General features: G+C 46.3%; 3 protein-coding genes across 3 annotated transcripts in view; all 3 read left to right on the top strand.

Annotated features, from left to right (window-relative positions):
* Positions 1-13,682, top strand: part of LOC138974845 (zinc finger protein 91-like) — a 19,570-nt gene extending 5,888 nt beyond the window's left edge. Inside the window, exons 3-4 of the mRNA XM_070347569.1 lie at positions 1,030-1,088; positions 7,824-13,682. Coding sequence (XP_070203670.1) covers positions 1,030-1,088; positions 7,824-9,239 — 1,475 coding nt within the window. The 3' untranslated portion in view covers positions 9,240-13,682. The remainder of the gene's footprint in view (positions 1-1,029; positions 1,089-7,823) is intronic.
* On the top strand, positions 2,052-2,947 carry LOC138974429 (zinc finger protein 664-like). Its single transcript, XM_070347144.1, has one exon. It carries the CDS (start codon positions 2,052-2,054, stop codon positions 2,943-2,945), a length of 894 nt encoding a protein of 297 aa, XP_070203245.1. The 3' UTR covers positions 2,946-2,947.
* The window catches only part of LOC138974843 (zinc finger protein 26-like), a 47,029-nt gene continuing 43,412 nt past the window's right edge, over positions 10,779-14,395 (top strand). The window contains exon 1 of the mRNA XM_070347568.1: positions 10,779-10,998. Within this exon, the coding sequence (XP_070203669.1) occupies positions 10,779-10,998 (220 nt within the window). The remainder of the gene's footprint in view (positions 10,999-14,395) is intronic.

Genomic DNA, 14,395 nt, shown 5'->3' with positions numbered 1-14,395 from the left:
GTCTGTGCGTGTGTGTGTGTAGAGCGATTCAGAGTAAACTACTGGACCGATCTTTATGAAATTTACATGAGAGTTCCTGGGTATGATATCCCCAGACGTTTTTTTCATTTTTTCGATACATGTCTTTTATGACGTCATATCCGGCTTTTTGTAAAAGTTGAGGCGGCACTGTCACACCCTCAATTTTCAATCAAATTGATTGAAAATTTGGCCAAGCAATCTTCGACGAAGGCCGGACTTCGGTATTGCATTTCAGCATGGAGGCTTACAAATTAATTAATGACTTTGGTCATTAAAAATCTGAAAATTGTAATTAAAATTATTTTTTTTATAAAACGATCCAAAATTACTTTTATTTTATTCTTCATCATGTTCTGATTCCAAAAACATACAAATATGTTATATTCAAATTAAAAACAAACTCTGAAAATTAAGAATATAAAAATTATGATTAAAATTAAATTTCCAAAATCGTTTTAAAAACTATTTCATCTTATTCCTTGTCGGTTCCTGATTCCATAAACATATGATATGTTTGGATTAAAAACACGCTCAGAAAGTTAAAACAAAGAGAGGTACAGTAAAGCGTGCTATGAAGCACAGCGCAACGGCTACCGCGCCAAACAGGCTCATCACTTTCACTGCCTTTTGCACTAGCGGCGGACTACGTTCAGTTTCATTCTGTGAGTTCCACAGCTTGACTAAAGGTAGTAATTTTGCCTTACGCGACTTGTTTTTCTTCTTCTCTTTGTCTTTTTCTCTCTACTTTGTTTGCTTCAACTAGAGGTGTGATGAAGTGAGTGAAAGCGTCAGTGAGGGTCATGTTGCCGTAGTGTTTGGTTTTTTCCCTTCTTTTTACCCCTCTTCCTCTTTTCTTTTTTTCTTTCAGTAGTCTTATGACGAAACGAGTGATTGCATCAGTATGGGTTGTTGCTATTGTGTTTTCTCTCGTCTTTTTGTTTGAGTGTAACGTAAGTGGAGGTATGATGAAGTGGGTGGTTGTACATGTGCTGGATGTTGTTATTTCAGTGGAGCGCTACGGTCTGTCCCTGGAGGGTAGTGTGCTCAGACTCAAGAGAGTGTGGAAGGTAAGGACACACACCTCCTGCCACAAACACACCTCACACACACACACACACACACCTCCTGCCACACACACACCTCTCTCACACACACACCTCCTGCCACACACACACCTCTCTCACACACACACCTCCTGCCACAAACACACCTCACACACACACACCTCCTGCCAGAAACACACCTCACACACACACGCCTCCTGCCACATACACACCTCATACCAGAAACACACCTCACACACGCACACCTCGTATTCACCGCGTCACATGCACAGATTTAATAGCCCAGTACAGTGAATTTTGTTGTCACATTGAATGAATCTCAGAATGTTAGCTCTTCTTTCACCACCTGATATCATTTTGTAGATGCTATATGAGTATATATCGGGAGTATGTGATATCATGTTCTAGGTATAGGGGCTGTATCAGTATGTGATATCATATTCCAGGGGCTATACCAGTATGTGATGTCATTTTCCAGGGGCTATACCAGTATGTGATATATCATTTGGAGTTACAAGTGTTGGTGCTCCTCAGGGGAAGAACAGGGACAGTTCTTTTTTAGTCAGAAGGCATAAAAGGGGGGGGGGGGGGGGGGGGATGAGGCTGGTTGGCGAGTAGGGAGAGGAAATATAAAAGAGAGTGGGATGGGGGGGGGGGGGGAGGGAGAACAAAAAACCTGACTAGGGTGAGCTGGAGGAGTGACGAGTGCAAGAAAAAAAATAAACGGGTGCTTCAAGTCGGAAGGGTGGAGGGAGGAACGTAAAAGCTGGCTGGGATGGAATGGGGGAGGGGGAAAAGAAAGGAAGGGGGGAGGGGGAAAAGAAAGGAAGGGGGGATGGTGAAGAGGGGGGAGAGAAACAAAATGACAGAAGGCTGAGATGCTATTAGGGGTGAATCTGTCAATGTACATTTCATTAGCTTTAGGGGGTAGATAAGGGGTAGAACCTGTCAATTAAAGTTAATTGTATGTTTCAGACTCGTCATCTCATTAGTTACAAGTGCCTGAAGTGTGACACCATCCTCCCGTTTCGTAGGAAATTCGCCCAACACATTCGCGTCAACACTCAGAGCAAACAAATCACCTGCCTCAAATTCTCGGCACCGGGAGACGAAGCCTTGAGTAATTACCAGTGCGACTTGTTCTTGACGGACGGCCTGAAGAAATCGCAGGCCCTGTGCTACACGTGCGGGGAGATCTTCAGCGACAAGAGCGCCTTCCTCAACCACATTGAGACGCATGGCGAGGTGGTGGAGAAGAGGTTCGTGTGCGAGTTGTGTCCGTACGCCACGCACGTCCAGTGCTACCTGAGGTACCACACCAAGCACAAGCACCCCACCGGCCCCCGAGTCAGATCACACATCTGTGAACACTGCGGCAAAGCGTTCTACGAGAAGCTGGTTCTGGACGAACACGTCAAGTACACTCACCTCCGCAAGAGAAAGTTTGTGTGCGACGTGTGCTCCAAAGTGTTCTACCGCCCAGGCACACTGGCCAAGCACAAGCGCTGTCACACGGGGAAGAGACCGTATGTGTGCAGCCAGTGCGGCCAGAGCTTCACCGTGGCCTACAATCTCAAGGTGCACCAGCGGCTACACACGGGGGAGAGACCGTACCAGTGCAAGCAGTGCGATGCCGCCTTCGCCCAGAAGAACAGCCTGGACGTGCACATGAGGAAACACAAGAAGCAGGAGGCGGGAGACTGGGCACCAAGGGAGGCCAGCAAAGCCAGAAATCAGGGGGAGACCACCAAGGCTCCGATGGCTCCGCCTGCTCATAGCAATACAGGATACCCGCAGTACAGCGGGGCTGTGTTTCCGTCGTACCCTCTGCCTGCGTATCCCTACTATCACAACCTGTGAGGGAATGACACATCCCTTTGTCTGCGTTGTCCTACTATCACAACCTATAAAGGCGTTCAGTGGGCTGTTTTCATCCTTCCTTCTGCCTGTGTATCCCTACTATCACAACCCGTGAGGGGATGATACATCTCTGTAGTATAGTCAGACTTTGTGTGTTTCCTTCCCACACTTTGATTACGTATCTCAACTATCGGAACGTGTGGAGAGACTTGAGGTCTTTCCAATCGGAGGGACCGCGTAGACTAAGACTTAGAGCAAGTCTTCTCAAGCCAATGTCTGTTTTAAAGACACTACATAGCTAAAACGTGTTTTGCTAGTAATTCTTCTCTTTTTTTAATTGTAATACTGTGAAAACTTGCTTGGAATGGGTAACGGAAGGTTATTGATGCAATATCTTGGAACAAATGTTGGCGATACTGATAGACTTGGCCTCGTGGGGAGATCTATTTTTTGTGTTGTGACTTTTTCCTGTGGGGTTACTTGATGCTGGCACGTTGAACACATGTTGTATTGCGGTTGTGGGTTCTTCTTCATTTACATTTGTTTCTTTTTTTCTGTATTAATTAATTGCTTTTTGGTGTGCTTCTTTTTATATGACCTTGCCCTTGGAGCTTAGAGTTGCACACAGAGGAGTTTAGTAACTCCATAGAACACTTGTCACTGGAGCATAGAGTTGCACACAGAGGAGTTTAGTAACTCCATAGAACACTTGTCACTCAAGCAGGCAATGCGGGCAGTGAACACACTTTTTGAGATAAACTCTACATACTCCAGCGGACCCCCGCGGGTTAGGGGGAAGAATTTACCCGATGCTCCCCAGCATGTCGTAAGAGGCGACTAACGGATTCTGTTTCTCTTTTTATCCCTATTAAGTGTTTCTTCTATAGAATATAGTCAATTTTTGTAAAGATTTTAGTCAAGCAGTATGTAAGAAATGTTAAGTCCTTTGTACTGGAAACTTGCATTCTCCCAGTAAGGTAATACATTGTACTACGTTGCAAGCCCCTGGAGCAAATTTTTGATTAGTGCTTTTGTGAACAAGAAACAATTGACAAGTGGCTCTATCCCATCTCCCCCCTTTCCCCGTCACGATATAACCTTCGTGGTTGAAAACAACGTTAAACACCAAATAAAGAAAGATACTCCAGCTGCTAATATGGCAGTGGTACAAAATCTCTGTGTTCTTTTGTCACAATCAGATGTAGATACATATGATATCACTAAACTATAGTACAATCAATACACCAGAGCACACAAAAGAGTTACTATTGATTTGGTTGGTGTGTGCATGTAAAACTTGCTACTTTTGAATGTGCAGCACCTATGGTGTCTAAGTCAGCCAGCACCTAAGGTTATTTTCTAAGTCAGCCAGTAGTAAGTTTTTGGTCTATAGAGTACGCAGTTTGCGCCCGACTTTTCTGTTCTCTGCGTCCACATGTTGACAGTGAGGAAAATGAGTGTGTCAAAATGGTGATGCTGCAGATATTTCTGTTTGAGTGTTTACTCCTGATGCTACAATGTGAGTTGCAGTGAGAGATCGAATGTGCCGACTGGAGAATCATAGAAAAGGAAGCAAATCTCCCATCAACAACAACAACGACTTAACAACAACAACGACTTCAACAACAACAACGACTTCAACAACAACAACGACTTCAACAACAACGACTTCAACAACAACAACGACTTCAACAACAACAGCGACTTCAACAACAACTTTTAGTTCAAAAAAAGAATGAAGACTGGTAACTCCAGCGAAGACAACAAGTGAGCAAATGCAAGTTGACGTCTGAAATGACCTGAAGCAAGCCTAGTGAAGATGTTGGAGCAGAGAGATGCAGCAGAGAATAGACAAAGCCTGAAGAAAGAGTTGAATTTCAAGCGAAGGTGGTGGCGATGGCGACTTGTTACACTTCAGGCACTGCGTGGCAATGGGGTGACGACTTGGAGCATGTGTTGTCCTGCGTTCTTGTCCTGTCCATCTGGGCACGTTCAACAACTGCTCTGCCTGGGTCTGGGCAAGCTCAGGAACGTGAATCAGCGTCTCTATTGCTCGGGTTGTCTCAGTATTGCATGAATTTGAGGCAGCTGACCTGTCCCAGAGGGCCTCATCAGGGCTGAGTCGTGCATTGCCTTTTCCATGCCGAGCCAAAATGTGGCTGGCTAGACAGATACACTAGACATTGATCCTGTTGGTATGTTTCAGAATCAGCCTCGCCGTCGCTTGAACTACCGGTGCCTCGTCTGCAGCTCCATCATCTCGTGTCGCCGTGGTTACGGTGAGCATGTTCGCGTTGACCTTGAGAACAGGAAGGTGAGCTGCGTGTCGAAGTGCCCCAAAGGAGCGGCTCTCAACACGTATCAGAAGCACATCTTTCTGACGGGAGGCCGGCGGCGACTGCTGTGCCACACATGTGGCGCATCCTTCACAGAGAGGAGCACCTTCCTGAACCACATCGACTCGCACGGAGAAATCAAGGGCAAGCTGTTCACCTGCACGCTGTGCTCGTACTCGGCCAGCGCCGAGCGCTTCCTGCGACTTCACTACGAGAAGCGCCACCCTCAGGAGCCCCGCGTGCGGTCTCACGTGTGCGAGCAGTGCGGCAAGGCGTTCTACGAGAAGATCGTGCTGGAGGAGCATGTGGAGTATGTCCACCGCAAGGTCAAGAAGTTCCAGTGCGACAAGTGTCCCAAGGTGTTCTACCGCCCCCAGTCCTTCCTGCGGCACAAGAAGACCCACACGGGCAAGCGGCCCTGGGTGTGCACGGTGTGCGGGGCCAGCTTCATGGTGCCCTACAACCTCAAGGTGCACATGCGGCTACACACAGGAGAGAGACCGTTCCTGTGCAAGCATTGCGACGCCACCTTCAGGCAGAAGAACAGCCTGGACCTGCACCTCAAGAAACACACCAAGAAGGACGGCCTGCCCCTCGCACCGGGCGGGGACCACACAGTGGTTGCCCGGGCAACCAGAAGTGAACAGACATCGGCGGTGTTTGCAAACAGCGATGTGGTCACAGCACCCTGCCTGCCTGCCGGGCCCGATGGGGAGGGGAAAGTGGTTGTCATGGCAGCCAGTGGTGAACAGAAAGCGACAGTATTTGCAGATGGTAGTGTTATAGCCGCTCCCTCCCTCCCTGCTGTGTCACCCTGGCCCTACTTCTCCGGTATCTAGCGTTATCTGTTACATCTTTAATGTCATCTGAAGCATCATCTGCAGTGTTTTCTTTATAAATCTGTTGTGTCATCTGTAGCATCATGTGTAGCTCCATCTTGACTTCAGCATCATCTGCAGTGTCTTCTTTAACATCATGTTCACAGCATTTGACAGCATGAAAAGAAGACTTTTCATCTGCAGCATTAGATAGTGTAGAAAGAAGATGCTTTATCTGTAGAATTCCAGAATTGCTGTAACACAGCAATTGCACTGAACTCTGTAAGCATGAGATTGTTCATCTGGAAGCAAATGTGGCCAGATTGCAATGACTGGGTCACTGTGTGAAAGAGAAGAGATTGGTTTACCTGAACGTTGACTGGCGAGGAAGAGAGGGTGTCTGATTGGCTGATGAACTTAAAAGTGTGCAACTGCAAGCCGAAGATACCTGCCAAATCCTCACAGTGATTAAAACAACCACAACACCAACAACACCACCACCAACAACAACACCACCAACATCAACAACAAACAACAACAAACAACAACAACAACAACAAAAAAGAGTATGCTATGTTACCTAGCAACATCCTTTGTAATTAGCCACATCTGTTACAAGTCAGTTTTCTTTTGCTTATTCATTTGTTTGCTGGTAAAGTTAAGCTCTAGTTTCATTTGTTTGCTGGTAAAGTTAAGCTCTAGTTTCATTTGTTTGCTGGTAAAGTTAAGCTCTAGTTTCATTTGTTTGCTGGTAAAGTTAAGCTCTAGTTTCATTTGTTTGCTGGTAAAGTTAAGCTCTAGTTTCATTTGGAAGTTTTGGAGACATTTCTGCATTGAGTGTGTTGTGCATTACTTGAACTGTGTCTACAAGAAGTGACACAAACAGTCAAAAATAACGGCTGTTGGTGTCACACGTTGCACGTCCCAACAGCACCCCACCCATCTCACGTCCCAACAGCACCCCACCCATCTCATGTCTCAACAGCACCCCACCCTTCTCACGTCCCAACAGCACCCCACCCTTCTCACGTCCCAACAGCACCCCACCCATCTCACGTGTCAAGGTGGAGAATGTTTGAGTCCCATGCAAAAACTATGGCAGAGAATTTCGTGAATCAAAGGCAGAGAATCGTGAGTCAGAGGCAGAGAGAATCGTGAGTCAGAGGCAGAGAGAATCGTGAGTCAGAGGCAGAGAGAATCGTGAGTCAGAGGCAGAGAGAATCGTGAGTCAGAGGCAGAGAGAATCGTGAGTCAGAGGCAGAGAGAATCGTGAGTCAGAGGCAGAGAGAATCAGGCATCAGGACAAAAAGCGGCCTCTCATCACCATTGGCAGCGGCCTCTCATCACCATTGGCAGCGGCCTCTCATCACCATTGACCTGGCCTCTCATTACCATTGGCAGCGGCCTCTCATCACCATTGGCAGCGGCCATCTTGATGTCTTGAAGGGACGACGGCGTCACACTTTGGGCACTTGTAGTCTCGTATCCAGGTATTAATCAGGGAAAATGTTTTCTTGATTTACTGGAATTGCTTGTTGGAGTTGTGGAGGTGAGTTTCCATTCCATTTTATCATCTCACTGCTGGGAAATTCGCTTCCTCCCAGTGGAAAGCTAGCAGCAACACGAGTGGTACTACCCATGTGTGTGCATTTTGAATTGCAGACGATGTTGTAGTGATGAAGCGTGTGTGGGTGCAGCGTCTGACCATGCTTTGTGTTTTGCAGGACCGGGAAACCGTGCGTACAGGCTACAAGTGTCTCAAGTGTCACGCTGTCATCGGCCAGCACAGAACATTCGCCTCGCACATTCGGATCGACAACCAAAAACAAATCACCTGCGAAAAGTTGTGCCCCGCGGGCCGCGGCCTGAGCGGGTACCAGCGAACGTTGTTTCTCAAGGGACACAAGAACTACCTTTGTCACACATGCGGCGCTTCCTTCACGGAGAAAAGCACGTTTGTCAACCACATCGAGTCGCACGGGGAATCAGTGTCGAAGAAGTACACGTGTGAGTACTGCCCGTACCAGTGCACGCGACAGCGCCGCATGGTGAACCACACTGTCAGCAAACACAGCGAAGAGCCGCGGCCTCGCCCCAACATCTGTGAGCTGTGCGGCAAGGCGTTCTTCAACAAGAACATGCTGGGCAGACACAAGATCGACGTGCACGTCAAGGAGAAGAGGTTCAAGTGCGACCTGTGTCCCAAGCTGTTCCTGCGGCGCCACAAGCTGATCATGCACAAGAACCTGCACTCCGGCATCCGCCCCTTCATCTGCAGCCAGTGCGGCCAGGCCTTCGCCGTGGCTTACAACCTCAAGGTGCACCAGCGGCTGCACACCGGGGAGAAGCCATACCAGTGTCAGCACTGCGACGCCGCCTTCGCCCAGAAGAACAGCCTGGACGTGCACATGAAGAAACACGGGATCTCCATCAGGAAGGCTGCTCCCACCCCCAGACCGCGAGTCAGCTCGTACCAGGCGCGGCGCATGCCGTCCTCCCCCCCACAGCTAGGCTCCCCTCCCCTGCAGCTGGTGGGCTCGCCTCCTCCTCCTCCACCACAACTCTCCCACCTGGGCTCTCCTGGCCAGGTGTTGTCCCCCCAGCAACAGCCAATGGACTCCCCCCCACCACCAACCCTGGACTCCCCTCTGCACCAGAGAATGGACTTCACCATGCACCACAGGATGGATCCCCCGCTTAGAATGGACGCACACCAACGATTGGATGCTCACCAGAGATTGGACGCTCACCAGAGAATAGATGCTCACCAACGATTGGACACACCGCAGAGAATAGAAACACATCAGAGAATGGACGCACACCAGAGATTGGATGCACACCAGAGAATAGCGACACACCAGCGAGGGGGTTCACAGCACATCGTGGACGCACACCAGCGACTTGACCCCAACCCGAGGCTTGACCCCCTAGACCCCCATCAGAGAATGGAGGCCCACCAGGGTGTGGACCTGCACCAGCCAATGACAGCTCACCACAGAATGGAGTACCAGCAGGGGGGCAGGTTGGACACGGAATCCCCACAACGGCCTCGCCTAGACCCCTACTTGTACCCCGGGTACAGCGGGGTGGTCTTTCCGGGTGTCCCCGGGGCGTCCTACCCCTTCTATCAAAACATGTAACAGCACGGACAACTAGGATACCTTTTACAAGCTGTGTGAAGATCATTTTTAAAGGAACAGAATTGTAAAAAGATAAGTTTTTTTAAATGAACAGAACAGTTACAAAAAGAATGTTTGGTGTGGAAGGAACAGAACTGTTGATCGGTAATTTTTAAATGAACAGAACAATAAATAGAATTTTTTTTGAAGGAACAGAACTGTAAAAAGATGAATTTTAAAGGACCAAAAACGCAGGAACGTGGCCATGTGATAAAAGTAATCCCCTGAGAACTAATACAATCAAAATGAATTGAGTGAACACTGGATTTTCCTTCTTTGAGACGCTTGTCGTCAGAGGCTGACTAAAACTCACATTTAGCCGGCTGGCCGAGACTACAAAAGGGTGCCTGTTTGTGAGGTGTTCGATCATAAAAAAGGGAATTCTGACTAAAATGGATCGATATATTATAAATGTTGCTATTTTTGACCAAAATACTTTGACTGCCCCGATATGTGTACAACGCCTTAATTGGTCAAAAATACAAATAACGTGAAGTAAGACGAATCAAAAGACGTGGCTCAGAGTGTACACAGCGGCCCAGTCAGTGGTTGCACCAAGACTGGGACAGGAGAAGGACATAGCGAGAAACAAGGAAACCAATATTGCTCTGTAAGCCACTTAGCTGGTACTGAAGTTGTGCACAGAGAAAGTACGGTATGAATGTCGCGCTCTGTAAGCCACTTAGCTGGTACTGAAGTTGTGCACACAGAAAGTACGGTATGAATGTCGCGCTCTGTAAGCCACTTAGCTGGTACTGAAGTTGTGCACACAGAAAGTACGGTATGAATGTCGCGCTCTGTAAGCCACTTAGCTGGTACTGAAGTTGTGCACACAGAAAGTACGGTATGAATGTCGCGCTCTGTAAGCCACTTAGCTGGTACTGAAGTTGTGCACACAGAAAGTACGGTATGAATGTCGCGCTCTGTAAGCCACTTAGCTGGTACTGAAGTTGTGCACACAGAAAGTACGGTATGAATGTCGCGCTCTGTAAGCCACTTAGCTGGTACTGAAGTTGTGCACACAGAAAGTACGGTATGAATGTCGCGCTCTGTAAGCCACTTAGCTGGTACTGAAGTTGTGCACACAGAAAGTACGGTATGAATGTCGCGCTCTGTAAGCCACTTAGCTGGTACTGAAGTTGTGCACACAGAAAGTACGGTATGAATGTCGCGCTCTGTAAGCCACTTAGCTGGTACTGAAGTTGTGCACACAGAAAGTACGGTATGAATGTCGCGCTCTGTAAGCCACTTAGCTGGTACTGAAGTTGTGCACACAGAAAGTACGGTATGAATGTCGCGCTCTGTAAGCCACTTAGCTGGTACTGAAGTTGTGCACACAGAAAGTACGGTATGAATGTCGAAGAGCAACAACAAACAATGGCAACAGCGACATGAGAAAGAAAAGTATGAATGTTCCGAGAACAAGCAAAGGGAATACCACTGGCAACAGGTTTGATGTTCCGAGAACAAGCAAAGGGAAAACCACTGGCAACAGGTATGATGTTCCGAGAACAAGCAAAGGGAAAACCACTGGCAACAGGTATGATGTTCCGAGAACAAGCAAAGGGAAAACCACTGGCAACAGGTATGATGTTCCGAGAACAAGCAAAGGGAAAACCACTGGCAACAGGTATGATGTTCCGAGAACAAGCAAAGGGAAAACCACTGGCAACAGGTATGATGTTCCGAGAACAAGCAAAGGGAAAACCACTGGCAACAGGTATGGATGTGGAAGAGCTACAAAAGATGGCTAAAGAGACAGAATAAAAAGTGCAAGTGTTCCGAGAACAAGAAAATGGAAAAAACAAAGGAAATAGGTAGGAAAGTTGAAAATCCACAACAACAGACCATGATGGCATTGTATAATTATTCAGAGAACATCAAAGGGGAAAACAAAGGAAACAGGTATGAAGAGCTAAAATAGGAGATTGGAAATTTAGTACATTGTATAAGTTTTTCACAATCACGCGCAAGGGAGAAGCCACTGCTAACAGGTGTCAATGTTGAACAGCTACGAAAGAAAGAAAAGTGAAAGTGTTTTGAGAACAAGAACAAGAAAAAGTAACGGAAACAGGTATGGATAGCCAAAAGAAGAGATGGCAAATTAAGTACATTGTTTTATAAGTTTAAGAGGCTGGCTCTCTGAGCACCCGAGTGTGACATCATGCATTGCTTCGCTCCTTGGCTTGTGTCTGCTGCCTGCAAACTCCTTTCTCCGTGGTCCTCTCACTGGCATCCAGTCCGCACTTCCCTGCCTTGCTTCTTCCCATCCATCCCTCTTAACTGTTGTGTGGGCCCACGCACACACACACACACACACACACACACACATACACACACATACGCACACACACACACACATACGCACACACACACACACTTCTTATTCTGGTAGTATTTTATCTGGAATTTACAAGTGAACAGTTTTATTGGGAGAGTAAGCTTGCATGTTCGCGTGAAGCTGTACACTTTGAATAAGCACAGTGGTTTTGGCAACTTTCACAACAGGAGTGTGATCTAGGGCACATTTTAATGCTAGAACTGTATCATTGTCATGCATATTCTTGTGTATTTTATCCAATTTTTCTTCATTGACACCATATTTTTATGCATAATCAAGTGGTTGTACAAAGTACTGTTTGTCAGATCTGTAAATGTGTAGTTTTTTGACATTTTTGATATGAGCATTTATCTTTGTGCTTGTTTGAATCACAGGTACAAATGTCATATATTTTGCTTGTTTCCATGTCTTGGCCTATTTTTATGTGTTTCATATTTACTTTTCTTTTCTTTATACAGATCGTATCACAATTTGTTGAATAAGGTTTCCCTGTTTTTGATTCGTGCAAGTCAAGAACATCTCCAATTCAAGGTCCAGCAAAGGACGCTGTTTTGATGTCAAATATTGTGATCATCAATTTGCCATCAACCTGAAAGTTTTGGGTCAATTCATATTATTGAACGGAAGGGGTTGTGTTTTGATAATGATAGATGTGAGCATTGTTCTGTCCAGTTGTGAGTGTTTTCCTGTTTTGAATGATTAATGCGGTGTACTTGTTTGATTGTCTTGTATAAGTTTGGTTACATTCTTTAGTTTATGCACTTGATTGCATTATCTAGTGCTTTTGTGAACAAGAAACAATTGACAAGTGGCTCTATCCCATCTCCCCCCTTCCCCCGTCGCGATATAACCTTCGTGGTTGAAAACGACGTAAAACACACAAAAAAAGAAAAAGAAAAAAGATTGCATTATCTTGATTTATTTTTGATTTTCCTGGATTGTTGGGCAGATTATGCATGCCTGTACTCTCTCTCCCTCCTGCCCCTCTCTCTCTCTCTCTCCATCTCTCTCTCTTCATCTCTCTTTCTTCATCTCTCTCTCCCTCCCTCTCTCTCTCTCTTGCTCGCTCGCTCGCTCGCTCTCTCTCGCTCGCTCGCTCTCTCTCGCTCGCTCTCTCTCTCTCTCGCTCTCTCTCTCTCTCTCTCTCTCTCTCTCTCTCTCTCTCTCTCTCTCTCTCTCTCTCTCTCTCTCTCTCTCTCTCTCTCTCTCTCTCTCTCTCTCTCTCTCTCTGTCTCTTGGACACAAATCAACTTCTTAATCTTTGTTTTACTGTTGTGTGCAAGTTTTTCTTCTAAAAAGCGACAGCTCTTGGGATTGACAGTTTGATACAGTTTATAGCTGTGTCTTTATCTTCTTCTTCTCTTCTTCTTCGTTCATGGGCTTAGACTCCCACGTTCACTCATGTTTTTAGCACGAGTGGATTTTTACGTGTATGACCGTTTTTACCCCGCCATCCAGGCAGCATACGCCGATTTCGGGGGAGGCATGCTGGGTATTTTCGTGTTTCTATAACCCACCGAACTCTGACATGGATTACAGGATCTTTTCCGTGCGCACTTGGTCTTGTGCTTGCGTGTACACACGAAGGGGGTTAAGTCACTAGCAGGTCTGCACATACGTTGACCTGGGAGATCGGAAAAATCTCCACACTTAACCCAGCAGGCGGCAGCGACCGGGATTCGAACTGACGACCTCCCGATTAGGAGGCCGACGTCTTACCACCACGCCACTGCGCCCGTCTAGTGTGTCTTCATGATTGTGTGTCCAGTGTTGATGCTGATGTTGATTTGTAATATTACGCGTTGGACACAATACTTGAGTGTGATGTGACTGAACGTGTGATGTGTGTGTGGTGTAAGCAGGGGAGCCTGTCTTTTCCCCGAGTCAACACTGTGAAGCCATTTGATCATGTGATCACATTTTGATGCAATTTATTTTTTAATCAGTGCAACTGGTTTTGAAAAATAGTTTGTGTTTAACCAATGACCGTATGAACACACATTGAGTTGTGTAAGTTTTTTTCGTCTTGCTCTTTTAAAAATATTTTTATTTTTGTCTTCATGTAATGGTCATGTCATTCAGAAAATAAACTTAAAGTAATAAATGTTGTCTTCATCGCTGGTCTTTATTGTGTGTGTGTGACAGGATAAAAAGGATTATGTGGTATTGATATAGATATGTATAGGTTACAACACGAGTGGTTTTTTTATATGGCTTGTATTTCAGTCAAGACCCAGCGGATGAATATCATCGGGAGACACGAGCCTCTGGCGAGTGGCTCTCGATTGATATTCCTGCTGGGTCTTGACTGAAATACAAGCCATATAAAAAAACCACGAGTGTTGTAATCTGTATATCCCATTCTACCATCAAACACAAAGTGTAGACTACTAGCGGCACTGTTGCGATCTGTGCAGGGTAAAACAGTGTTGCCAGCGAGACTTAGCCCTTTTGCAACCTTAAACTAAGTGACCGTCGCTGAAAAAATAAAACGAATGAGTGCATCGATAAGTACGCAGTAACACTACTTTCAGACCATTTAAAAGCTTTAAGTAAAGGTTCATAAGTTGCAAGAAAGTAATGAAGTCGAATAGAAATTAATTTAGTTGAAGCGCACAATTCTTTTGTTTTGCGTTTCAGGTCGGCAGAACGGGCGAAACGGGTTTGGGACCCATTTGGCTTACTCGATTCAGAATCGATTCCACGTTGTTTTTCTCGAACGTGTGTAATTAGGCTTATTGACAGAGAAGCAAATTTTAGGGAACAAATATGTAGG

This window comes from Littorina saxatilis, linkage group LG8, assembly GCF_037325665.1.
Source record: "Littorina saxatilis isolate snail1 linkage group LG8, US_GU_Lsax_2.0, whole genome shotgun sequence".
NCBI classification, from domain to species: Eukaryota; Metazoa; Mollusca; class Gastropoda; order Littorinimorpha; family Littorinidae; genus Littorina; species Littorina saxatilis.
Note: the sequence above shows the minus strand (reverse complement) of the source record. Positions and strands in the feature narration are given on the sequence as shown.

Coding starts and splice junctions, on each gene's coding strand:
- LOC138974429 (XM_070347144.1), top strand. CDS start 2,052: ATGTTTCAGACTCGTCATCTCATTAGTTACAAGTGCCTGAAGTGTGAC.